The sequence below is a fragment of the Sceloporus undulatus genome, chromosome 2 (assembly GCF_019175285.1).
Source record: "Sceloporus undulatus isolate JIND9_A2432 ecotype Alabama chromosome 2, SceUnd_v1.1, whole genome shotgun sequence".
Classification (NCBI taxonomy): Eukaryota; Metazoa; Chordata; class Lepidosauria; order Squamata; family Phrynosomatidae; genus Sceloporus; species Sceloporus undulatus.
Window position 1 is genome coordinate 292,911,674 of NC_056523.1, and position 26,069 is coordinate 292,937,742.

The 26,069-nt window shown below is 41.3% G+C and overlaps 1 protein-coding gene across 2 annotated transcripts in view; it reads left to right on the top strand.

Moving 5' to 3' along the window:
- The window catches only part of THBS4 (thrombospondin 4), a 553,455-nt gene that overhangs the window by 22,668 nt on the left and 504,718 nt on the right, over positions 1-26,069 (top strand). For both annotated transcript variants that reach the window (XM_042450123.1, XM_042450124.1), the window contains exons 3-11: positions 9,281-9,528; positions 12,500-12,605; positions 16,341-16,435; positions 17,393-17,444; positions 19,835-20,007; positions 20,905-21,042; positions 22,201-22,278; positions 23,261-23,413; positions 25,648-25,752. In XM_042450123.1, coding sequence (XP_042306057.1) covers positions 9,281-9,528; positions 12,500-12,605; positions 16,341-16,435; positions 17,393-17,444; positions 19,835-20,007; positions 20,905-21,042; positions 22,201-22,278; positions 23,261-23,413; positions 25,648-25,752 — 1,148 coding nt within the window. The remainder of the gene's footprint in view (positions 1-9,280; positions 9,529-12,499; positions 12,606-16,340; positions 16,436-17,392; positions 17,445-19,834; positions 20,008-20,904; positions 21,043-22,200; positions 22,279-23,260; positions 23,414-25,647; positions 25,753-26,069) is intronic.

Consider the following 26,069-nt stretch of genomic DNA (forward strand, 5'->3'; position numbering starts at 1 on the left):
CAATTATTTTAAACATACAGTAATTTATTAATTGTGTAAGTCTTTAACCAGTGAATAGACTTAAAATTTCTTTAATGTTATAGGAGCCTCTATTCCCTATTTAGGGAATTTGTTTGCCAATTAGAGCTGTGCAAATGGTGGCCCACAATCCAATTGGAATCAGTAATGCATGGCAACTTGACAGAGGCTTCATGATCCTTCCCCCCCCCCTTCATGCTTTGGCGGGAGTGTGAACTGACTAGGCAACAATAACAAAGGTGAATAAGCCAATTTTTCAATTTGTACTCATTAGAATAAAGTTGTACTGTAAGTGTATTCTAGGTGTATTTTAGGCGTGCTGTACAGCAAGCTTCCTTCAGCCTTTACAAATGGAAAGAGAATCAGTTGTTAAGGGACAAAACTGACTTGGAAAAGAGATTCCACCTAAACATTAGAAAGAACTTCCTAATAGTAAGAGTTGTTCAGCAGTGGAATAGCTTCTCCCGGTGTGTAGTGGAGTCTTCTTCTTTAGAGGCTTTTAAACAGGGACTGCATGGCCATCTGCCGGAGGTGCTTTGAGTGTTTATTCTTGCATGGCAGGGGTTTGGACTGGATGGCCCTTGTGGTCTCTTCCATCTCAAGGCCAATGCGATTTTAGGCTGCATCAATAGAAGTATAGTGTCTAGGGAAGTAATAGTGCCACTATGTTCTGCTCTGGTCAGGCCCCACCTGGAATATTGTGTCCAGTTCTGGGCGCCACAACTCAAAAAGGATGTGGAGAAACTGGAGCATGTCCAAAGGAGGGCAACTAAAATGGTGAAGGGTCTGGAAACCATGCCCTATGAGGAACAACTTAGGGAGCTGGGGATGTTTAGCCTGGGGAAGAGAAGGTTAAGAGGTGATATGAGAGCCCTGTTTAAATACTTTAAGGGTTGTCATATTGAGGAGGGAGCTAACTTGTTTTCTGCTGCTCCAGAGACTAGGATGGAGCAATGGATGCAAGCTACAGGAAAAGAGATTCAACATTAGGAGGAACTTCCCGACAGGAAGGGCTGTTCGACAGTGGAACACTCTTCCTCGGAGTGTAGTGGAGTCTCCTTCCATGGAGGTCTTTAAGCAGAGGCTGGATGGCCATCTGTCGGGGAATCTTTGATTGAGAGTTCCTGCATGGCAGAATGGGGTTGGACTGGATGGCCCTTGTGGTTTCGTCCAACTCTATGATTCTATGATTCATTGATTCTATGACCACCATTCAAGAATATCATCATCCCCAACTTGATCCATGAGGAGTTTGACTGGATGACCCCTGTGGTCTCTTCCAACTCTATGATTCCATGAAACAAGTTTGTGGGTATGAAACTGACTATATTTTTCAACAATATGTTCTTCGATTTCCATTCTGCCAGTCAGAGTTTGGTTTTGGCAGGTGTATGAATGACTTGATATCTGAGGGCCAAATTATCATTCGTGAAATTTGGTAAGTGGGTTGACTAATGATTTTTTTTAAATAATGTATGTTTATGTTAGGAGTGTATGTGAAACACAATTTTTGAATTTATCTGTGGCAATCCACGTGCACAGCTTTGGTCACAGGTGCTGGCTTATGTCTCAAAAACTGTAAGGGCTAGATGGTTTGAGTACTAAAACACAATTTTCTGAATTATTTAATTTATAAAACAATTTGGTCCTCACATTTTGGTAAAGCACTCATATAAGAAAGCTAAGACAGTGTATACTCCTTAATATAAATTAAGCAACAAATTGAGTTAAAAGGAGCATACACAAACACCAGACCAGCCAGAAACCACTAGATTCAACAGAACGAAATAATCCATAAATACCTTGCTTGGATAAACACATATACGATATGGAAAAATCAGCTATACATTTCTGAGAATGTTAGAGAGCTTTGCAACTAAGCACACAATACTCAGAAACAATGTTGCTGCTTTTTTAAAGAAGATCTGGCAGCTGATCTAAGGTATGTTGTTCATTGTAAGGGATTTCCATTGGAATGTTCCAGCTATGGAATACAAGTACTATCAGAAAACGTCCAGACCTGACTTTATAAAGTTGCTTCCATTTTATCTGCAGCTTGATTCGTTCCAGTGTGGTTTCAGACTTGATTTTGGAACTTCTTTCCACATGAAAGGGATTTAGGAGTTGTAGTAGACCACAAGTTGAACGTAAATCAAAAGTGTGATGCTGCAGCTAAAAGTATATATTACAGTAGACCAAGTCTACAAAAGCCTATGCTATAACTTCTTTTGCACAGTTAGTCTCAAAGATATTGCAAGATCTATTTGCATACTGATATTCTAGACTAACTTAGCTATGTCTCTGAAATATATATTTTAGTGTAATTGTCATGGATACATACTGGATAGTTCCATGCTGAGAAACACACCTTTCATCATCAACAGCCTGAAACAGTATGAGAAATTTCTGTCTTTGTTTGCGATTATGCAAAAGAATGGTTACATGTCAATTTATCCCCAAATGCACTCAGGTAGCCCTTTAAAAAAGAAATATCCAACAGTCAAAAGAATGTTTTTCTCTTACTATTACAGAGTATTTTCCTTTCTTTTCTATTTTTTCCCAAACATTTCCCTTGTGGGTGAAATGAATTAAAACAGAAAGGGCTTTCAATCTGATCTGACCCAACTGAAAATTGCATTGTCTCTGAAAAAGAGTTCAGTCTCTCTGTCTCTTTCACTATCTCTTTCTCTCTCAGACAGACAGTTGCATTGGTATAACCGTGGTATATCACACAGAGGAAAAATAGTATTAAAAAGGCATTTTCCTGGCAAAGTCCTGAGATCACGGCAAGACACATCTCGATTAGAGAAAATTTACCCTGGGAATAACCAGAGAATAACCAGCAAGAAATCATTCACAGGATGAAAATCTTTGTTGCAATCTCAGGACTTTGCTGGGAAAATATCTTTTTAATCCCGGCTCCCCCCCTCCCCCCCATGTGATAAAGTCCCTAGAACAGTGGTTCCCAACCTTCCTAATGCTGCGACCCTTTAATACAGTTCTTCATGTTGTGGTGACCCAAACCCATGAAATTATTTTCGATGCTACTTCATAACTGTAATTAAATAGGTGTTTTCCAATGGTCTTAGGCGACCCCCATGAAAGGGTCATTTGACCCCCAAAGGGGTCCCGACCCACAGGTTGGGAACCACTGCCCTAGAACCATTAGCTAGGCTGGAATCTGCTTAATATCTAGTCTAGTTAATGCCACCATTCCCTTGATTTTTAAAGGATTAGGGCAACTGTCACCAATCTGGTGCCTTCCAGCATGTTTGAGGTTTACTCCAGCACATCTGAAGGGCACTGGATTAGAGGAAGACACTGCAGTTGGGTATTAGACAGCAGAGTGTACAGACTTTTCTTTCTGTAGTATTTTTTCATTACAACATTATCCTACCTTTCCCTCAAAAAGAGCACTCAAGGGAGCTGACAAACATCATTAAAAGAAAAGCAAAAGCAAAACAGAATAGAATTATTATGTGGAAGCATAATCAACCTAATGCATTAGCAGTGTTCATGGGAAAGGTTTTTTTTTAAATCACAGATATAAAATTAACCTTGGATGTCACATATAAACCCTCACTTGAATACTGTTCTGCTGATACACATTCTGGTTTCTGTGGATTTTGTATTAATATGGTTAAATGTCTTGGTCTCTGTATGTCTACTCACAAAGGTCTAACAAATGCAGTTTATCTTAAAGTTATTCCGTTTTCCCATCTTCTCAAATTATAAGGGCTGTTTTTTTTCTAAAATGGGAAATGAAAACATTTCAAACCTGGTTAGTGTTTCAAAATGTACAAAATAAGCACAAAACCATCTGACTAAACTAAACTCTGGCCCTCCAAATATGTACAGCAGACTCCCCAGGTACTTCTTTGTCTCCTCCACCTCCCTTCCCCAGCCTTCCACCTCACCTGGAGATACACTCAGAGAAAGTATTGCCCACCTTTTAAACTGTGTTTCCTTCACAAATAGTGTGAGTTCATTTAACAACAGCGCTTTGAAGCCTGTCCAAACATCTGATGGGATTTTGGGTATGCTAAACTGAAATCTTTTTTATTGCCTTTCAGAAATGGAAAAGCAGGGACTTTTAACTTAGCCACAGTGAAAACAATTGAACTCTCCACTGTCCTTTGGCACCATTAATTCAAACCTTTCCAGCAGTTCAAGGGTGCAGAAACACAGATGTTTTAAATATAATTGTGTATTTGGTCCTTCTAGCAAGCATTTCCCCCTCCCAGCGCTTTAAAAAAATCCCCCCCCCCCCCCATGAACCTTGATCTTCCATCCAGTCCTAGCTGCCCTTGGGCAATTCTGTCTCATGGCCACTGGCCAACTGTGGCCTCTTCCATCCTTTTTTGCTTTTTCTTTCTCTAATTCTCTGCTGTGTTTATGCAGCGTTCTTTACTCCAGATGGAGTGTCACACTTACAGGCTTGCCAGATAGGTTCTGAACTGAACAATGTTGGTTCCTCTCTCTGAAAATCTCCTGATACAGCAGGAGACAAGACAGCTGAAATGCCTTCTCCTGCAAGTTAGTTCTCTCCCTGAGCCTGATGCCCAAATGTCTGTTCAACCAGACAGCATACTATTGATACCAAAGCAGCTTATATCTCAGTACAAATAGTTGCAAGGGTGTGTGTATATGTATGGCATTTTCACTGGGATCCAGTTCCTAGTCACCAGTGTCCTGATCTTGATACCCTCTCCCCATCAGTTTTTGTGCTTAAGTACAAGCAATACATACACTAGTTTAATTTATCACTGAGTTTGGCTCCTAAGTTGAAAATAGTTTTGCCAATTATTATAGTACCTTTAATAGGCAACATGCTATGTTGTTATTTGCCATCAGGTCAACTTTGACTAATGGTGACTGTATGAATGGGAGACCTTTCCTGATCATCAAGTGTCATGCTCAGGTCTTGCAAACTCAGGGCTGTGGCTTCCTTAATTGAATCAATCCTGGATTGTGATCTCCCTCTTTTTGTACTGTCTTCCACTTTACCTAGTGTTATTGACTTTTCTGGTGAGTCACATCATCTCGTGATATGACCAAAGTGCAACAGGCTCAGTTTAGTCATCTTAGGTTCTAGTAAAAGTTCAGGCTTGATTTGCTCTAAGGCCCATTTATTTGTCTTTTTAGCAGTGAGTGATATCCACAGATCTCCCCTCCAGCACCACATTTCAAAGGAAATGGTTTTATTCATGTCAACTTTCTTCACTGTCCAGCTTTCACAACCATACATAGAAATCAGAATGTGGCCTGGACAGTTCTGACTTTGGTATTTAGGAATTCAACAGATGGCCACTAAGGGCCTCACCGGATCGGGGCTATGGCAACTGTACACAGCAGCCCAAATCTACAGCGTGCACCCAGCACAGAAAGGGTGCCCTAGTTGTGGCTGTGGCTTTTCGGTGCTCCTTTAGCACAATGTATTTAAACACTGTGCCAGTAGAGTGTCATGACCCCCCCCCCCGCTGTGTGGTTAGGTGTGCGGTGTGATGCCAGCATGACATCGATGTGGGGGCAGCCGGCATGCATACGCCACACTCCCACACCAGTGTATAATGCTTGTCTGTAGAAGCTCTTAATTATCTATCTTTATACTTGAGGACATTATCTAGTTTCTTCTTGCATTTTCAAATCTTATGGGTTGTCTTTTGATTGACTACAGTCTCCAGTCTTGACTACAGTCTCCATTTTGGTTAACGGCTAAGTGAAAGTATAGAAAATCTTTACTATTTCAATGTCTTTGTTACAGAAACACACAATTCTAGCACTTTGGGAAAATAGTGCCAAGGTGGGCAACATGCTTTACAATCATGTATATGGTTCCTCTCTAACTACTTACCTACCTTTCCAAAGTTAGTATTAGACAGTGGGGCAAGATGTTTGTGGACCAAATTAGATATGTCATCCATTGGAAGCTGGTCTCTTCCATGTCAGTTACACGGCAAACCCAGTGTGGATTTAGTTTTAACTTTAAAGGAACTATCCAAGGTACTGTTCCCCAAAATAGGTTTAGCATCTTGGGTCTCCTTTGAGGTTCAAACTAAAACCTTGAATGGATTCAGTGCCCCATTTCCGTGGAAGTCACTCACTGTCACTGGTGTCATTTTCACTCCTGGGTCAAGTTTGGTTCTTTGGAAGCAGATCTGTGGCAATTTTAAAGCATTTTTATAATCAGCATAGGTAAAGAGGATATTATATGCATATTGTTCCTCATATTCCAGTGTGTCTGGGTTCAACACAGTACAGCCCTATTTTCTATTTATTAATAGGAAATGGAAGATAGGAAACAGGTTAATTCGCAGTGTGTCCATGAGTATGGGGAAAGGCTTGAACTTGTATCGTCAGGACCAAGAAGGAGAGTAGTACAGCCAAAGATCACAGGACCAAAATTCCAGAATTTTTAGATTAATGGGGATGATGAAATCATCTGTTACCCTTCTCAGCTTTCTGTATTCTCTCAGAGCTCAGTTGCAACCTGCAGAGTAGCTGTGGAAGGAGATGAATTTCCCAGTGACAAATATTGGGAGTTCTCCCTGTCACAATGCAAAGTATTTTAGGATTATTTGGACCGTGATAAACAATTAAAATGGGAACCACTTCGGTCCTTGCTCTAATGGATAAAGCCTGTCAGCATATTCCACTTCTGCATATAGGTTCTGTCCCATCTTCCACATGCCCTTAGTATCCGCTCTAGAGAGTTGGGGAAATTCTTCAGAACAGAGTTTTGGGTGTCATGGAGGGCTGAAGTGGTTGGTGGGCATGCTGGGGCTGCATAAGGTGGATGGGGGAGAAAATTCTTCTGAGATCAATAGGGTTTCCAGTTTTAATAAGAGAAAGGGCCCTTTATGACTGCACAGAAGAGGGAATTTCAGTAGGTGTTGGTTGCCACACAAGAAACATTTACTGAAATTCCCTTTCTTACACAACCATTAAAGTGACAGTAGCCATGTCCCTTATTTAAGCAGGTCACATTAGTGATCAGGTAAAGGATATTTTCCCATCAGTATAAGGACCTAGATCAGAGGTAGGCAACCTTTTTGAGCCGGGGGACGGGTTGCTGTCCCTCAGACAACTGGGGGGCCAAAGCCGGGGGGTGTTTCCACCCTCCAGGGGCAGGGCAGCGTGCCAGGGGTGGAGCTTCCACCCTCCGGGGTGGAGCCACATGCCGGGGGTGGAGCTTCCACCCTCTGGGGGCGGGGCTTTCTCTGCTCTCTTTCCCGACCTCCAGCTGTCTGACAGACAGCTAGAAGTGGGGGGGGATTGGGAGAGGGGGTGACAGGCGCGCCTGCTCCTCCTGCCCTTCCTTGGCCCCCAGCTGCCTCTCAGAGACAGCTGGGGACCAGTAAGTCTCGGGCAGGAGCAACAGGCGTGTGGCCCCTGCTCCTTTCCTCGGGGCTTTGCCAGGCCTGAGGTGTCCTCCGAAGGACACCACAGGTCTGCCGAAGCCCCGTACAGAGGAGGAGGCGTGTGCCCGCCCTCTCCTCCTCGGCCCCTTCCTTTGGCCGAATGGGCTCCAAGGGGCCCGTTCGACCAAAGGGGAGGGAGGCCGAAGGGAAGGGCTTGGGCATCTGTCCCAGGCCATTCCCTTCGGCTCTTTCCTTTGGCTGAAACCACTATCATTGTTAAAGCAGACCTTTTAGCATTAAAAGCACCAAAAATACACAGAAATGCACTTTGGAAAGTCACACTGTCTCACCTTCATAAAGAGTGAGTGCATGTCTCAGAAACTGACAGATATCATCATCATCATCATCACCACTATCATTGTTAAAGCAGACCTTTTAGCATTAAAAGCACCGAAAATACACAGAAATGCACTTTGGAAAGTCACACTGTCTCACCTTCCAAAAGAGTCTTCCTCTTCTTCCTCCTCCTCCTGCTCCTTCCTTCCTTCCTCCCTCCTCCTCTTCCTCCTTCCTCCTCCTTCCTTCCTCCCTCCTCCTCCTGCTCCTTCCTTCCTCCCTCCTCCTCCTCCTTCTTCCTCCTCCCTCTTCCTCCTCCTTCCTTCCTTCCTTCCTTCCTCCCTCCTCCTCCTCCTTCTTCCTCCTCCTTCCTTCTTTCCTTCATTCCTCCCTCCTCCTTCTCTTTCTCCTCCTCTTCCCCCACGGGAAGAGCAGCCGCGGGTAAGGCGGGAAGGAGGAGGAGGACCCCCGCCCCTTCCTTCCCCGCAGCTGTCGCAGCCGTGGAAAGGGAGGCAAAGGGCAGGAGGCCCGATGCGGCTGCCGGAGCCCTGCAACAGGGCTCCTGCGAGCGCACCGGGCCTCCTGGAGGCCCAATGCGGCTGCTGGAGCCCTGTTGGAGGGCTTCAGGGGCCACACCGGGCCTCCTAGATGCCCGCCGCCATTTTGTTTTTCAAAATGGCAGCAAAGTTTCGCGTGACCTTTCCCGTCGTGCCCCGCGGTGGGAAAGGTCACGCGATACTTCGGTCGCCATTTTGAAAAAATGGTGCCCGGAGCGGCGAGGAAGCGGGGTGGCAATTGGCAGCAGGACTGCACAGGGGCCGGCCGAAAGCCCCCCGTGGGCCGGAGGTTGCCGACCCCTGACCTAGATGGATTTTGGCTGTTACTTCATAAATTACCTACTTGTGGTACTTGTAGTGGAAATGAAAACTAGATAACTGTATTGTTTATATGGATCAATCTTGTTGTTCTGTGTCTTCAAATCAACTATGACTTACAGTGAGTCTACCATAGTGTCCTGGCAAGATTTATTTGGTGGAGGTTTGCCATTATCTCCCCTTAAGGCTGAGAGTGTGAATTGTCCAAGGTCACCCAGTGGGTTTATGTGGCTGAGCAGGGATTCAAGTTGTGGTTTCCCAAGATCCTAGTCCAACATTCAAACCATTACAATAAACTGGCTTCTGTGGATCAATCTAATTGAACTCTCCATGTGAGTGTAGCTATAGGAACTATCACCGTGAAGGTCACTAGTCCACAACTGATCACTGCACTACTGGCTTCTAGTTTAGGACTCTGAATTAGAAGGCTAACTTACTTCATCTTTGCCTTCCTACTTGCCTATTTTATTTTATCTGTATCTAGGAGAATGCTCTACCTGGTATATATATCTACAAATGATCTGCTCAATAGAAGACTAAATTGTCACAGCAGGCATGATTAAACAAAGAACAGCTAAGCTGGACAGCTTTTTGCTGCAACTTTCCACATAGTTTCTTTGTTGGCAGAGATTTCAACCATATACCAATTATACTGTATTCTCACCTTACATTGATGTTATTTTGTGCTAGTTTCCCTCAGATATCTGCGGAATGATGGGAAATTACATGCCGTGATCTTCAGCAATGTACAGTTAGCTGATGGGAAGCGTCACATGGTTCTCCTCCGGCTTAGTGGCCTCCAACGGGGACACAGCAAAGCAGAATTGTATGTGGACTGTGCTCAGTTGGATTCCACTCAAGAACTGTCAAAAGCCTTCTCAGGATTGTCTCAAAGCTCAGAGCCAGTGGAATTAAGGACACTACAGAGAAAAGCACAGGTAAGCTACAGTGCAAAGCACCACTACCTTTGAGGAGAAGCACCAACTATCTTATGGTGGAGTTCTTTCTGATTGGTTGGCAGCAGGCCATGTATGGCTGGCACAGTAGATTTTGCTGCCTGAAGCAAAGGACAAGATGGCAGCTTCCTTCATTCCATTTATAGACTCCAGCTGGACTGGCAGTTAAAATATAGGATCCTCCAACCCACCAAAGGTAGACACCTATTTTAGGGAATGCAGATGAGATTGTATGGCACACACAACTCTGGCCTCCTAGGGCCCTTTCACACTACATGCTTATATCACTATGATTCAGTTTTAACTGCCATGACTACATCATTTTGAATGCTGATGTTTGAAGTTTAGTGAGGCACTGTTGTTCTCTGGCTGAGAATTCTGAATACCCATCTCTAAACTGCAAATCCCAGGATTCCATAGGAGGAAATCATGGCAGTTAAAGGGAAGTCACACTGCCATAACTGTGTAGTATGAAAGGGGCCCTTGAGAAGTGAATAAGCATTTGGGCTAACAGAAACAGATGGGAGGTTACCACTGCAAACCAGCTGAGGTTTTATTCTGCCTGATGGCTGGCTTTTGTTCCTGAATGACACATGCTATGCAGGGTCAGGATGGAGTGGGGGAAGATGAGTAAGTCCATCAGTGAAGTTAATCTCCTTGCCTTTAATTGCTTTCTAGCGAAAGCTGATATTATACTAACAATATTCAAGCAAAAACATGCATATCAGCCACTTATTAATTTACTAATTTATCCTCCTCCCCTTCCCAACACAGCAAGCAAAAATTCAACAGATGTAGCTTTCCCTAGCTCCTTCCTTTGGATATAGAATGATATGAAAGTACCTGTTGATTTTCTTCATGTCATACAGTTATTAAAAGTACAGGAAGCCTATCAAGCTTGAAGAGGGCAGAAGAGGAAAGGGGTGGCACATTATAGCCTCTAGTCTGTGAGAGGGAAAATATGTAGCCCTGGAGATGTTGTTAAACTACAATTCCCAGCATTCCCCACCATTCAGATGCCTGGTTAGGGCTGCTGGGAATTGTAGACCAACAGGCTCTGTTCTCACTCCTCCCCATGGCCAATATCAACAGTGTGGAGACATTTATTAAATTAGCAAAATTGAGCAGGTGTGGACCTGATGCTTGCTTCCACAGCAGGGGACATGAAGAGAACAATTTAAACTGCTCAGAGCTTTCTGCAAGGGGGTGCTGAAAAGTTCTCCGCCCAGCCAAGAAGGGAATGACTTAGAGCTATGAAACATACATGTTACTCCACATATTCATCCTGAAGTTTGATGTACTTGGCACATCATTTCTTCAGTTCAAAGAAATTTCTAACATCTGGTCACTCTCCTGCTGCTACCACCTCTGAATTATTTGAAAATTTCCTTCCTTTCAAATGTTTTTTAAAGTTTGGAAGCAGGAAGTAGTCATATGGAGCAAGATCTGGTGAGTAGGGTGTATGCTCTATGCACTCAAACCCCAAATTCTTCTAAACATCAATCATCTTGCCACCCCTGTGAGCAGGTGCACTGTCCTGCAAAAAAAGAACACCTTTCCACAGCTTTCATTGCCCTTTTCCCCTCAACACCTCCTTTAATCAGCATAGCAGGTTGCATTAGTATTCTGCATTAACTGTCTGGCCCTTCTAAAGATAGGCCCAATACAGACAGGCAGAAAGGAGTGCCAAGATGTTTTCACTTTTTTGTCCCAGATTGTTGCCGCGACAACTGCACAGGCACAGCAATGATCTGCTTTAAAAAGGAGCTGCAAAATGCAGTTCTTTTCCTCGCTGCTGCCAAGGTGCCATTAGTGCCCTGGAGTGGCGCAGCACTGCCCTCATGCACTGTGCTGTTTAGAGGCAGCACACAAGGCACGTCATCAGCGCACGCACCATCTAAGCATGTGTCTGCCAAAATGGCACTGGAAGAGTTCGGAGCATGCAGGCACTCCGCGCTCCTTAGCCCTAATTTCGGCCCCAGGACGCTGCAAAGTGGCGGTCCATATCAGGCCATAGTAATCAAAATACCTTCTTTGTCCCAAAAAATTTGTGGCCACGATCTTTTGCACTTACCTTTGAGTCTTGAATTTCTTTGGCTGTGGAGAACCCAAGTGCCATAGCTGCAAGGACTGTTGAGTGATCTCCAGATTATAGTGATGTAATAATGTTTCATCAACAGTGATGAGTCGTTCCAAAAATTATCACTAGATCACTCAAAATGCTGCAAAATTAACCCAGAGGTATCCATTTAATTTTGTTTCTGATTAGCATTCAGACATTTTGGCACCCACTTGACTGAAAGATTCTGCATAGCAAACTGCTCTTGAATTATAAACCCAGTGTGTTCCTGGGATATTTCTAGTGTCTCAGCAATTGTTTTAGCTGAAATCCACCAGTCAGCCAAAATCAGGTAATGAACACGCTCAACAATTTCTGGAGTTGACATTGTTGAAAACCTCCCAGAGAGACCTGGCTGCATCTTCAATCTCAAAATTTCCACCCTGAAAGTTGGCACACCACTTCTTCATGGTAGAATATGATGGGAGGTTTTCACTCAATGTTTACATCATATACTCATGGATTTCCTTTGGAGTTTTCTTCTATAAGAACAGGGATAGGAACTTCATGGCAGCTTGGAGTTCAGCACTTGAAAATTCCATATTTTTTGTTGACATGGTTTTATAAATGATCTGAAAAAATCAGAAATTATAGCTACAATCCTGAAAATTGGCAGTTTACAATACAAAAGAACACTCTTTCAAGATATAGTGACAAAATTGTGCTCGGATATTGGGAAGCAGGTCAGGCTGAGAACTTTTCAGCATCCCCTCATAAAGGGAAATATGGAATACATCATGAATTTTAGGGGAAGGGGGTCACCATTTTTAAACTGTATCCTTCTTCCTCTCTTACATGGCTATCTGATGCCCAAAATCTCCTTTGTTCTTCCAGGATGTTTTGGAAGAGTTGAAGCTAGTAGTAAGAGGGTCATTGTCGCAAGTAGCAGGCCTACAAGACTGTTTTCTTCCACAGAATGAGCCAGCAGTTCAATATCCAGGTAATCTACCTATTAAAAGAAATGTATTTAACCCTATGACTTGTATTCCAAGCACATGTTTTATCCATTTTAATGGGACGGTAGTTGCATCAAAAGCTGTTCCTTAAAAATAAAATGCATGTGTACATTTTGGGGGAGACTGTCTCCTTCAATGTACATCCAGCAACATTAACAGAGCTGGGAGCTCCACAACAAGTGTTCCTCCTCCAGCTGTCCATCAGTGAGGCCATAGATGTGTCGGGAAAGGACAGCTGCAGGTGAAACCTGTTGTGTGGAAGGTGAAATAGGACATGTACCTTCATCCTGCTTAATAGAGCTTTATGGCACTTTGTCCTGCTCCAAGATCTATTAAAGATTACCATTACAGGAGCTTCATCCCATATCCAATCTAGCAATATCTTGTCACTAGGTTTTTAGACAAATCCATGCGAACTCATTTTCTTATCTATTGGAACGTCATACTGTAGGAAATAGTTTAGGGGCTGAACAGACTGCCCCAAGACTGCCCTCTCAGTGCCAGATCGGGGCTGTAGCAACTACATGCTGCTGCCCCAATCTAGCCTTTCCACAGCACAAAAATGACCCACAAAAAGTGGCTCCTTTTTGTGCCATGGAAGGGTGCCATAGCTGCTGCCGCCACAGCTTTTTGGTGCACCTTTGGTACTGCATCATCTGGACACAGTGCCAGAGGAGTGCCATGATGCCGCCTGCCGTGTGGTGGGGCATGCAGTGTCATGCTGGCATGGGGGTGGAGTCAGGCTGTGTGTCCGCCCCACTCCGCCCTGATGCTGGCCTTAATGGTCGGTCTGCCGAGGCTGTTAGTAAGGACACATGCAGCACTGTCTGTTCAGATTTCTTACCTAGTTTAGGAAGTGCACTAAGACGTTGATCTTACACATAGGGAAAGATGGGAAGTAGTTTGGAGGAAGGCATGAAAGCCTTTTATCCCATTTTGCTAGCAGTGTATGAAGTCATGCAAATAAGCTATTTCTTCTTTAAGGTTAGATGATTATGTTCTTAGAAAAGTATTAGCTTGGCTTGTGTTGCACTGTGGGCATGTTTTCTAATATTTTTCTAGGGAACCTGTTAAACAGATACATCAAAACAGTAGCCAAAAACAATTTAAACTGAATTGCTTTACCATATGTAGACTGAATCACATCATCAGGGCAAATAAGTAAGTGAATGAGTTTTTTCCTTTTCTTCTCATTGTATTGGTTGAAATGACGTTGTTGATCGTTGACCTTGAGAGAGCTGATGCATCTGGGATGCTATTTTATAGAATGCAGTGGCAACAAGAAATATCAAATTTATATAGGGGCCTTAGATACTTATGTAATGGTGTGATGCCTGCATATGTATTTTCTGTGAGGAACGGTTGTATAAGTCTGCTAGTTCGTGTAGCAACCTTAATTTGTTGGAAGAGGGAATGCAGTGGCTTACATGGTATCATTTCAGTGTTCTTACCATTGCCACAGTGATTGAAACTTTCCATGCACATTTAGGAAATAGCTTAGGGGCTGAACAGACCTCTCCTAAGATTGCCCTTTCAGCGCTACGGTCCTGATCTGGCCTTTTCGTTGCAAAGAGGAGCAGTTTAGCACAATCAGCCCTCCATAGCCTTGGATTCTTTATTCATGGATTCATTCATTCACGGCTTGAAAATATTTTTTAAAAATATAAATTCCAGAAAGCAAACCTTGATTTTGCCATTTTATAAATATGGGACACCATTTTACTACACCACTGTATATAATAGAACGTGAGCATTCATGGATTTTGGTACCCACGGGGGGTCCTGAAACCAAACTCCAGTGGATACTGAGGGCCTACTGTATTGCTGCATAGCTACAGTATGATTGCATAATTTGGCCATGACAACCACTGAATAGGTTTTGTAAGGATTGCTAAGTCTACAGCATACTTGCCTAGGAGAAAGCCCCATTTAATTGATCCTACATTTAGTAGTGTAAGATTGCATTGGTAGTGAAAATATGATATTGCACTGAACAGGTGTCAGGTCAGCTTTATTTAAATAATAAAAAGGGAAGGAACTAACCATTTCAGGTCTGCCAGTACAGCCCTCCTCCTACCACTGCCCAGCCATTCAGATAACCAGTCATGGTAGTAATGATAGCCAGTATGACTGTGCTTGCTTCCAAACATTTGCTGTAACCACAGGAAATGGCCACAAGCTTCCCATGCTCTCTCACAGGTTGCCTTTCCCTCTTCTAGTGTGATCATGATGCACTTAAAGTGCTGTCATTTATTACAAAGATAAAGTATCAGTATATATATTGATTGTCTTTTTTATTTATTACAATTATTAAGCATAATATTTATTTGTTACAATTATTAAGCATAAAATAAATTCTCTCAAGATTCTGTGGTTTAATTAAAACCTACAACGGTATCACAAAAGAGCAATAAAATCCAACCCAGCACAGAGCTAATATTTCAGAAACTGTCTCTGTTAAAATAAGCAGGGGTGTATCACAAGCTTGTAGAATTACATGCACAAGTTCCCTGGGTCATGATAAGTGTTTTGCACTTGACTTTGAAGGCTAGGGTAAATTGGGAAAGCATCTTGACACTTTTCTAAATTAATGAAATTTCCCAAAGGAAAACAATAATATCTAACGTTTCATTTACTTAAAAATTATTGGGGCAGTCTTCTTTTTAAAAAGCTTATGAGGTCTGTTGGCTTTGCATGTTGTGCTTGTTTCCAGCAAAAGATTCACTGCTTTCATTGTCTGGCTGTTGCATGTTTTTTTTTAACAAATGTCAGTCAAAAGGTGAATATGGAGGATTTGTTGTTGTTATTATTATTTGCTTTTCTATATGGCTCTTCGACTCATTTTTAAAACAAAACAAAACAGGATAATAAAAAAAAGTCTTCACTTGCCATCTAAATTGAAGTAAAGACAATACTTGGAAAGTCTGTCAAAGGAAAGAATTTTATAATTGGGATGTCAACCCTAAGAAGGCCTGTCCCTTAGTAGCCTCACAGTCACTCAGTTGCATCATGCAGGAGCATCTTCAGTAGACCATGCTCATCTGGTCTTAAACTTTATTGGTTCTGATACAGCAAAGGCGATGCATTACAAGCACACATTGTGAAGTTGGTCTGCATGGTGGTTCAGTGACAAATTAAGGTCATTGCTTGCTCTCTTCTAGTTGTTCATCAAGAAGCTAACATTCATCTAAACCCATCCACACATTGCAAACTTTCATCCAGGCTTGGTGTGCAAGTCCAGTTTAATTATAAGAGATGCACGGGCATGCAAACCTTGTTGACAAAAGCTAAAGAAGAAAAAGCATCAGTCTTTGCCATAGCTGTGGCTCATTCAGTGGCAACATGGTGTAGGTTCTAGTGGGGGCAAGCTTGGTCCTTAGACTTAAAGAAGTCGCCTCCCCTTTAACAAGACTAAGACCTCACTCAATGCTTTGAATAATTCCTTGGGAGCAGGTACCATTGGAATAGTGTGAGGCTTGCTTCAAGTAAACATGCCTAAAATCAGACCAGGAAGTAAATTTTCTTGAAATTTAATGGGCCTTCTGTGTCAACCATGCTTAGGATCAGATAGTATGTTATTTGAGACCTAAATTCTGGATTAATAGGATAACCATATGTGAAACAGTTTGAATGCTTAAGAGGACTGCACAAGTGTTCATATATTGAATTTCTAAACTTATTGCATTACACTATGTAAGTTATTCATTTTATTATTGTAGGTGTTTCTACGAGTGACTTTAATAGACAGTTATTAGGTCACATGATGCAAATGAACCAAATACTGGGTGATGTGAAAGATCTTCTCAGACAACAGGTATTTGAAGGAGCTTTTTATACAGAAAATTATATTTTGCTCTGTTCTGACAAAAGTGGTCTTTTAATCTCTGCAGAAAATTTACCCCCATGTGAGTGAGGTTTCTCTCCAAATCTTTTTTTCCTTTGCAGTAAGAAATATGTCTAATAAAACAGCCTACTGCAATTTGAGTGAGACAGAGCTGGTGGCTTTTTAAATTTGCATGGCATCGTTCATTCCTGAATCACACCATTGGCTTCTGTGGCCTAAATTCCAGGAAGGAACCTGACTCAGAACGTGAAGATATGCTGAATTTTTAAAGTTATTTATGAGTGGTGAAACTGACCTTGCAGTCTTTTCCAGACTTGGCAAAACTATGGAGACCCCTGGAGCTGATTTTGTGAGATGTAAAAGCAATAAGATGAGACCAGACTGAGGTCAGGCATGTGCCACGGTGCACTCCAAACTTTTTCAGAAAAATCTCAAACACTGTATATTTAACCACCTGAAGACCACTCCGTCACTAACCCAAGTGTGTGATCTACCTAGCTTGTGCTGCTTTTTTAATGACAAGAACTGAGTTTGTCTAATTATGAAGTGATAATATACAGTTAATTTTAATAGAAAAAGGTCGTATTAATTCTCCAAATTATGAACACTAAATTTTATGTTTAAGCATTGGTGTAATATTTAACATCAGGGGCCATGGTATTTTTGCTGATGTTGTTTTTCTCAGAGATTACTGTTTAGTGCTCTGTATAGTTCAAACAAACCCTCAAAAATCATGGCTGGAGTAGAGTTGTCTTGTGGTCTAATATGAAGAATTATGCCAATAGAAATGGAGTATTGAATAACTATTTGGAAATCTAGAATACAGTATATACCATTGTAGTAATTCTGTTTATTTTTTGTGTTTAACACCTACTGTGATTGTAGTAAATGAGACTGATCAATGTATTTATTTTATACATCTGAAAGGTTAAAGAGACAACATTTTTAAGAAATACAATAGCAGAATGTCAAGCATGTGGTAAGTGCTTTTATACTTTCTAATTTTAAAAAATGATTTTATAAACAGTACCATCAAATCAAAGTAGAAATATGCTAAAGTTTTATTTGTCTGTGGCAGAGCATCAGTTACAAAACATTATGATACAGTATATCTGGTACAACAAATCATATATTGCTGACATAGTTACTCACATTGGGCGAAGGGATTGAAGGTCAACAATGAAAGAAAAAAGCCTGTAAGTTACTGGATAAAATGTTGGACCAACAATAATAAAGGGAGCTACAACTGATCTCTTTTGCAGTCCCTTTAGGAATGTGCAATGGATCTTTTGGGCTGCTACTGCAACCTTGAGTGTAATGAATTTAAAGTGATCTACCAAAGTAGTCACTAAGTAATGCATTCTTAGTTGGCAATAAGGTTCACTAAATTTTTGGGTCTTCTTTCCATGCAAATATATATAGAATTGGATAGCATAGTTTTAATCAATGCATGCACAGGTTAAATCAATCCACAACCCAGTTTAATGCACAATTACTCAGGAGTAAGCCTCAGTCCAGTAAATTTCAGAAATAAGTCCAGTAGATCTTATTCCCAAATAGCTGTGTATAGAACTGCAGCCTAAATATGCATCCAAATGAGGTTTTTTACAACTTTCTGAAGATAGTTATTTATATTTCTCAGGCTAATATTGACAAATTTATATATTTATAAGTCAAGAAAAATCTGAATGAGAAATGACAGAAGCCTTGTCTACGTGATTAAAATACTCCTTATTGGAACCTAATAGACTGTGATCTGGCCACACATGATTCGGAGTAATTCAGGCTTTTGAGTAAGAGAAAACACCATAAACTGCTGAAAAAGGATTTGTGGTTTTTACTGGAGGATCCATGAGGATCCAGAGGATGCACATTATCAAACGTGTGGCCAGTTGTCTGCTTTGTTTGGATTTGCATGTATTTCCATGGTTGCACATTTTTGGCAGAGATGTGAATAGATGTGAATTTGCACAGAAAGTGAAGATAATTAAGTGTCAATTTGAATGTGCAAAAAACTGCAGAAATTTGCATAATACATTTACACATAGACTATCTCCCAGTTGTAGACAAGTTTGCTTTAAAGTGCATATAAAGGTTGAGTCTCCATTATCCAAAATACTTGGGATTGGAAGTGGTTCAGGTTTTGGAAATTTTGGGATTTTGGAATGTTTGCCATCCTTTTGCCTTGTCAGTGGATGACCAGGAATACCACTGCCACCACCTCAAAGGTGGAAGCAGCTGGTCAGAGGGCTCCCAGAGATCTCCTGTACAGTAATGAGATCTCTTACATAAAATAAAATGGCAGAATTCAAAGATATAGCCATATTAGTCTGTAGAATCAAAAATTATATGAAATCTCTCTACATAAAATAAAATGGTTTAGTATTTGTGGGCTGCTGGAGGAGACATGAGGAGATTTCAAAAACCTACTGTAAAAAAACGCATGAAAAATAGAGTGAACTTTCCAATAGCTGGGAGGACGCAAGTGGCAGTAGAAGTTGGTGGGTGATAGGACCCAGAAAGAGAAGCTGGAGCCTGTGCACTGATAGGCAGCCCGAAATCCAAGTTGCCTTTAATTACAGTAAAGAGAAGCAGAAGCTACCTCCACTTGCCTTACTCACTCTGTTTGGGCACATTGGTTAGAGCTTGGAACAGCTTTGGAGAATATGGGCCCAAGTATTCTCCAGCCAGAAGTGATGTGCCCATGATGGTGTCACCCGTTGTGGGGAGCTGTCAGGGAATGGCAGTGAACAAAAGGGCATGTTTCTCTAGCCCTGGGCTTTCTCCTTGGGAGGAAGTCTGGGGACAGAGCAATGGGCAAAGGTGCACGGTCACACCACTTGCTACTCCAGTCCCAGACTTTCTCTCTGGGAGGAAACCTGGAATAGAGTAGCCAGGAAGAGCGGCTGCAAGTTCCTGCCCCAAAGGGGGATGAGGTCCCAAACAGGTGTCACCCCTCTTCTGCATGTCACCTGGTGCAGCCTGACCCCGCCCCCAACACACACACACCTGGTTATGCCACTGCCAACCAGCTGAAGAATTTTGGGCTTCATAGTCTCTCAAAAATTTAAATTTCAAAACTCTAGTTGGCAAAGGAGGAGGAGGCCTGCACATGGCAGATACATGGTGGAAGCCTCCACTGGGGGCAGCCTAAGAGTTCCCCAAAATCTGGAGCCCAAACTGCTCCAGGTGGAGTTCCTGAGGCATGCACAAGCCTCAAGGTAGACAAATGCTGTGTTTGCCACACAGTGATATCATAGGACAGTGTTCTCATCCTGCAAAAAGACTGGTCCATTCCTTTTCCAGATGTAATTTACCTTTATCATTCAATTGCAAGATAACTAAAACACTTAACTTCTGTAATCACAGGACTGGGTGCTGGAAACTTCCCCACTCCCCCACCACCACCCCCTAAACCCAAATGTGAAACCAATACTTGCTTCCGAGGAGTGCTATGCACAGACACAGCTGATGGGTTTCAGTGTGGGCCTTGTCCTGAAGGATTCACTGGAAATGGAATTGTTTGCACGGATATTGATGAGGTAAAACATTCTCTGCATAGTTTTTTTTAGACCTAGCAAGAAGGCAGTGGGCATGTCTCCAGATATCATAACTACAAAGGCGGACAAGACACCACAAAATGTAGGTCATTCAAGAAAAATATAGGACATTACCAAATAAAAGGTAAAAACACTAATATAAATTCAACACTAATATAAATTCATTTCATATGGTTTATTTACATCTATATTACATATACTGTATTTTATTACATACTCAGCCATATTTTTCTAATGAATTTATCTTTCCGCTTGCAGATAAAGATCTATTTGCTGTTGTTGTTGTTGTTGTTGTTAGCAGCCCTCGAGTCAACTTCGACTCATGGCAAATGAGACATCTCTAAGGAGTTTATCACATGGAGGCCCTTCCGTGTGGTAAACGTCACGCAAGCGCCACCCAAACGTCACGCAAACGCCATGGGTGTGATCCTCCATGGCGCTACAGAAGTGGAATCGCGGCTTCCACTCCATTCCCGTCATGCACTTGTAACTGGGGAAGCCTCCTGGAGTGCTTTTCTTATTAACGATTTATCCCTCAAGAACACAAAATAATAATTTCCAAGATACATTATCAAAGCTTTTTCGATGTAAAAAAAAAGGCTGCCATCTTTTTATCTATATGAGTTTCATGGTATTCAATCAAATCTATATAATGCCTAATATTGTCTTTAATATATCTTTTGGGTATAAATCCCCTTTGATCTGTATGTATGAGTGATGAAGCTCTACTTCAAGCAGCAAAATATCTTGGGTGTAATATTGACCGAAGAGACTGAGGAAGTGAATCAATTTATACTTCTAATAAAGGTCTGAGTGGTTCTTTGCTGATGGATTCCTTTATATTATTACATTGAATTAAACTAAATGCTTGTGTTTTAGTGCCGATATAATCCGTGCTTTCCAGGGGTGAGATGTTTCAACATGGCTCCTGGTTTCCGATGTGAAACTTGCCCACCAGGATACACTGGGCAGATTATCCAAGGTGTGGGAATAAACTCTGCCAAAAATAACAAACAGGTAGGTTTTATCTCATTGACATCCCTCTGTGTCAAACTCAAATGAAGTTTAATAAGCTCATTTAAAGGAATGAGCTTATTTTTAAAAAAATCTCCAAACTGAGGTCTATATAAATCTCTCTCTCTTTCCATATGTGTGTGTGATATCTAGAAACTGGAGAAATCACCAAATTATTTTTTATCACAGACTATAGCCACTACTTTTTAGTCCCAACTTCTGATTGGTTTGTTGTTGTTGTTGTTTTTAATTCAAACACTTACCAGATCAAAAAAGTCCCAAAGGGTACATGTGCATTTACTATCATTCATGTGAGGTTTTTGCCACTCCCCAATAAGACATATTGTGATGTTGGTTGCAGTGATTGCTGGATGATTTCAAGATGGGAAAGATAAAGACAATTATTTCATGATCTTCTCCTCCCGCTTTTGCCCATGCATCTGAGGAAGTAGACTTAGGTCTATGAAAGCTTCTTTCTTTCAGTTAGTTTCAAAAGTGTTATAACATCCCTTTGCATACTAATTTAGGAGTTTATCACACGGGGAGAAATCAGGGGTTTAAACTGTCATTATCCCAGGAAGGTTGCATGATCCTGGGAAGATTTTCACAAACTTTGTGATTAAAGTGGACTGATCCCGGCAATAACCAGGTAATAACCAGCAAAAAATCATTCACACAATTTCCCCATGAATGATTTGTTACTGGTTATTACCTAGTTATTGGCAGGATAGGTCCTCTTTAATTGCAACGTCGTGTAAAAATCTTCAGCGCAATCGCGTGACTTTCACAGGATAATGACAGTTTAAACCCCTGATTTTCCCTGTATGATAAAGTCCTTCAGGAAGAGTCACACACACATACCAGCAACACATTCACCAGCCACCCCTCATCACTTCTACAGTCTCTTTTCTTACAAAAAAGAAAGTTGTGTAAGGGAAAGATGAAATAGCTGCAATCACCCTAGATTTGCCTTCAGCTATATGGTCACATGATTCCTAACTATATTTTTAGATTATTTTTTCATTAGCATTAATGCTAGATAGAGTCAGCTTATTTGATACGTCTTTTTTAAACAACAAAAAGCATTGCTTAATCTAGGCATTTTATATTTGGATAGCAGACTTGTTGGCATTTACTATCTTTTCTTTTTTGATCATTTAGGTCTGCATGGACATAGATGAATGTCAGAAGAATGGAAATGGAGGTTGTGTTGCAAATTCCCTCTGTATAAATACTGTGGTAAGAGTAAATGGTCATTTTAAGTGTGAAAATCTGATCATTCTGAATCAGTGGCAACTGGAGGCTCCCAGTTCAGTGGAATGATGAATCCACTCTAGATTTTAACCTGAATTTTAAAGAGCTATACAAAGTGCTAACCTATTTAGGGATAGAAGAAACCCTTTGGATAGCTCCTTCAAAGTTTTAACTTACATCTGGAACAAACTGACTGTTCCACTGAAGTGGGAACCACTGGTAACTATTGTTTTGAATACTCCAAAATCCAAAACTTTTTTCATGGGTGGCTGAGATAGCACACCTTTGCTTTCTGATGGTTCAGTGTACACAAACTTTGTTTCATGCACAAAAGTATTAAAAATACTGTGTATAAAATTACCCTCAGGTGTATAAGGCTACATATATAAGGTGTATATGAATCATAAATTAATTTCATGTTTAAACCCGGGTCCCAACTCCAAGATATCTCATTGTGTTTATGCAAATATTCCAAAATTGGGGGGGGGGGGGGGAAACCAAGAAACTTCTGGTTGTAAGCAATTTGGATAAGGGAGACTCAACCTGTATTTTAAAAACTTATATCCTGTCTATTTCCTTGACAGAGAATTCAAAGTGATAAATAAATTCACCAATATATAATGATCTTAAAAACTCACATTAAAGAATGGCAATAGCAGCAGGATTGAAAAAATGGGCTGTGAAATCTTTTAGCTGGATGCTTTTTAAAGAAGTGAATTTTAGCACATTACCTAAAATGGTAAAACACTGAAGAAATAGTTTACATCCATGTTATAAAGCCTGGGCAACTCTCAAAGGTTGTACCACAGTTGTGCAACATCTGAGTAAGTTGAATTGCTCGCATAACACCATGAACACCAGTGCCAACCACAACACAATTCCAACCTAAGTTTTTTTTTGAAGTAGATGAGCGCTCTTGTCAAAAGTAATGACTCACTGGTTTATGGACTTATTGCTTTCCTTAAAGGGTTCCTATCGCTGTGGAGCATGCAAGCCTGGATTTACTGGAGACCAAGTCAGGGGGTGCAGAGCTGAACAAAGCTGTAGAAATCCATCCCTAAACCCTTGCAGTATCCATGCCCAATGTACTGAAGTAAGACAAGGAGACATCTCATGTGTTGTAAGTTGAAACTATTGCATTTTAAAATAAGAACAATAATAACTTGATCCCAGAGCACTGTGAGCAATAAATGGTGGCCAGAATCCTGTCTCAACTACTTAGTTAAATATACTTAATTAAGTAACCTATCCTGGCCTGAACACCACCCCCAAAACCTGATGGAAATGTCATTCACCTGTGCTTTTATCCTTTGTAGAATGGACCTCCTTCTCCCTATGCAGTTAATGTCCAGTAAAGTAAGTTTGATGGGTAGTTACGATTGTGGCAATACTGCTACAATCATAAATAAGTAGTTATTCTGAATAGAAAACAGTTCTGGATGACCAGATCTAGGTAACAGTTTCACGAAGTGACACTATTGCCATAATGGTAACTCCCTCACCTAGTTAATTGGGCGTGAGCTGTATAGGGAGAGGGAGATTCATTCTGCCAGTGACTGGAGCATAGGGAATGATGTTACTATCAAGTGTGTGTGTGTGTGGGGGGGGGGGTTCAGGCCAGAAAGGTTACTTAGTTAAATATACAGAAGTATACTTAGCTAAATATCTGATGCAGGATTCAGGCCACTATTTTTATATCATTCAGTCAAATTATATTGTTTATTTAAAAATGTGTACTCTGCAGTCTGTTGATGTGAAATACAGGGGGTCCTTGTTATGTACAGGCTTACCATCTGCAAATTTATGCATCTGCAGACAGCAAGCCCCCATTATGCCCAATGGTGGTGCGTGCATGTGGCCACACCACCATTAGAAACATTATTTGGGCACGGGGCAGGGGGGGGGCTTATCTGAAGTCCCATTGTTCCTAATGGCAGCATGGTTGCATGCACGTGCCACCGTTGGGAACAGTGAGGGCTGTCCTTAATGATGGTGCTGCTGTGTGCACACACCAGCATTGGGGACAACAGGACTTGAGGTCTTGCATTTTTTTGGTATCTGTGGGGGAGGGGTCCAGAACGGATCCCCCGCAAAGACCAAGGTCTTATTGTATTGTATTTCCAGGTATCAAGGCATTCTAAGTTAAATTTTAAAAATTATTCCTTTCCTACTGTTTAGAAACAACTTCCTTGTCAAAGCAGATTGTGATTCTCCTACTTACTAAGTTTCCAGAGGTTCAGTGAGTCAGTTCTGATTAGGACTAATCAAAGAGAGTAGGGGCGGCCAATTGTGGAACAGTCAAATCCCTGCTGCACCTGCTCCTGTAAAAATGCTTCCAAATGCCCTCTAGCAGACAAGAGGGCATTTTTGCCATTTTTTCTAGGCCTTCCTGAGCCAGAGACCTTTTTTTTTTTTTTTGACAATAGGAAGGGAAAAGAAATACTGTATATACTCATGTATAAGTCTAGAAATGTTAGTCAAAAAATTGGGTCAACTTATCCACAGGTCAATGTACGGTAAGTACTGTACTTCAACTCTTATTTTAAAAAAGAACCATACCCTGGTTAAGGCATGAGCATAATCTGCCCTGGAAGCACTAATTCCCCATCTATTCTCTCATCCATCCAGTTTGTAGTATGAGCACAAACAGTTATACCTGCTGGAATTTTTAAAATTTCTTTGGCGTTGTTTTCCTAGATCCTTTGCTACATGCCCCTTTTACCATCAACTTATCCCCAGGTTATATCAAAATCCACAATTTTGGCCCCCAAACTTGACCTCGACTTATACATGAGGCTGACTTACAGTCAAGTATACAGTCGGCCCTTCTTATACACTGATTTTTTATACACGGATTTAAGCATACACGGTTTGAAAATGTTCCAAAAAAGTATAAATTTACCTTGATGTTCCATTTTTTATTAGGGACACCATTTTGCTATGTCATTATACTTAATGGGACTTGAGCATACACGGATTTTGTTATACACGGGGGATCTTGGAACCAAACCCCAGCGTATAACAAGGATCCACTGTATATCATAATTTCCTGCTTCTTCTTTTTTTAATAAAAAGGCCTCTCTTGGGCATCAGTGGCCCTCACATGGACTCCAAACTTGAAATGCCCCCCACGCCCCCTAAAGGGCATTTGGGGGCAAAATATTTTTGACATCCTGAGGGCCTCTGAGAACCACAAAAATTGTGGTGTGACCCAGAGCCTACACTTTGCACACACCCCAATTGAGAATCCCAAAAGTAATTTTAGCCAAGCTCTGCATATATATACCAAGAGGACCATACATAGAATGGAATTCTTAGACTTGCTTTTGTTCTGTAATATTATTGCTCTTACAGTGTGGCATTGGATGGGCTGGCGATGGCTTTGTGTGTGGAAAAGATATTGATATTGATGGCTATCCTGATGAAGAACTCCCATGCTCACTTGAAAGCTGCAGAAAGGTAAGATGATTCATTGAAGGATTCATTAATGTAGATCTTTAAGATGTGCAATTTTTAGACAGCAGATATTGTGAGGAGATGCAAAGGAGCACTTTAACTGTCTTGAGTTCTAGTTCTGGGAGAAAAGTGGATTATAAATGATGGTCAGTATGAAGGTGATGGTGATGGCTATGGTGACAGTATAATGGTGATGATAATAATGATAAAGATTGAACTGATAAACAATTAGAATATAATATGTCACATAACTCTGGTTGAGAAAAAGAAAGCTTAGATTACAGATTTCACAATCCCAGAGACAAGAGAAGGTAATAAAA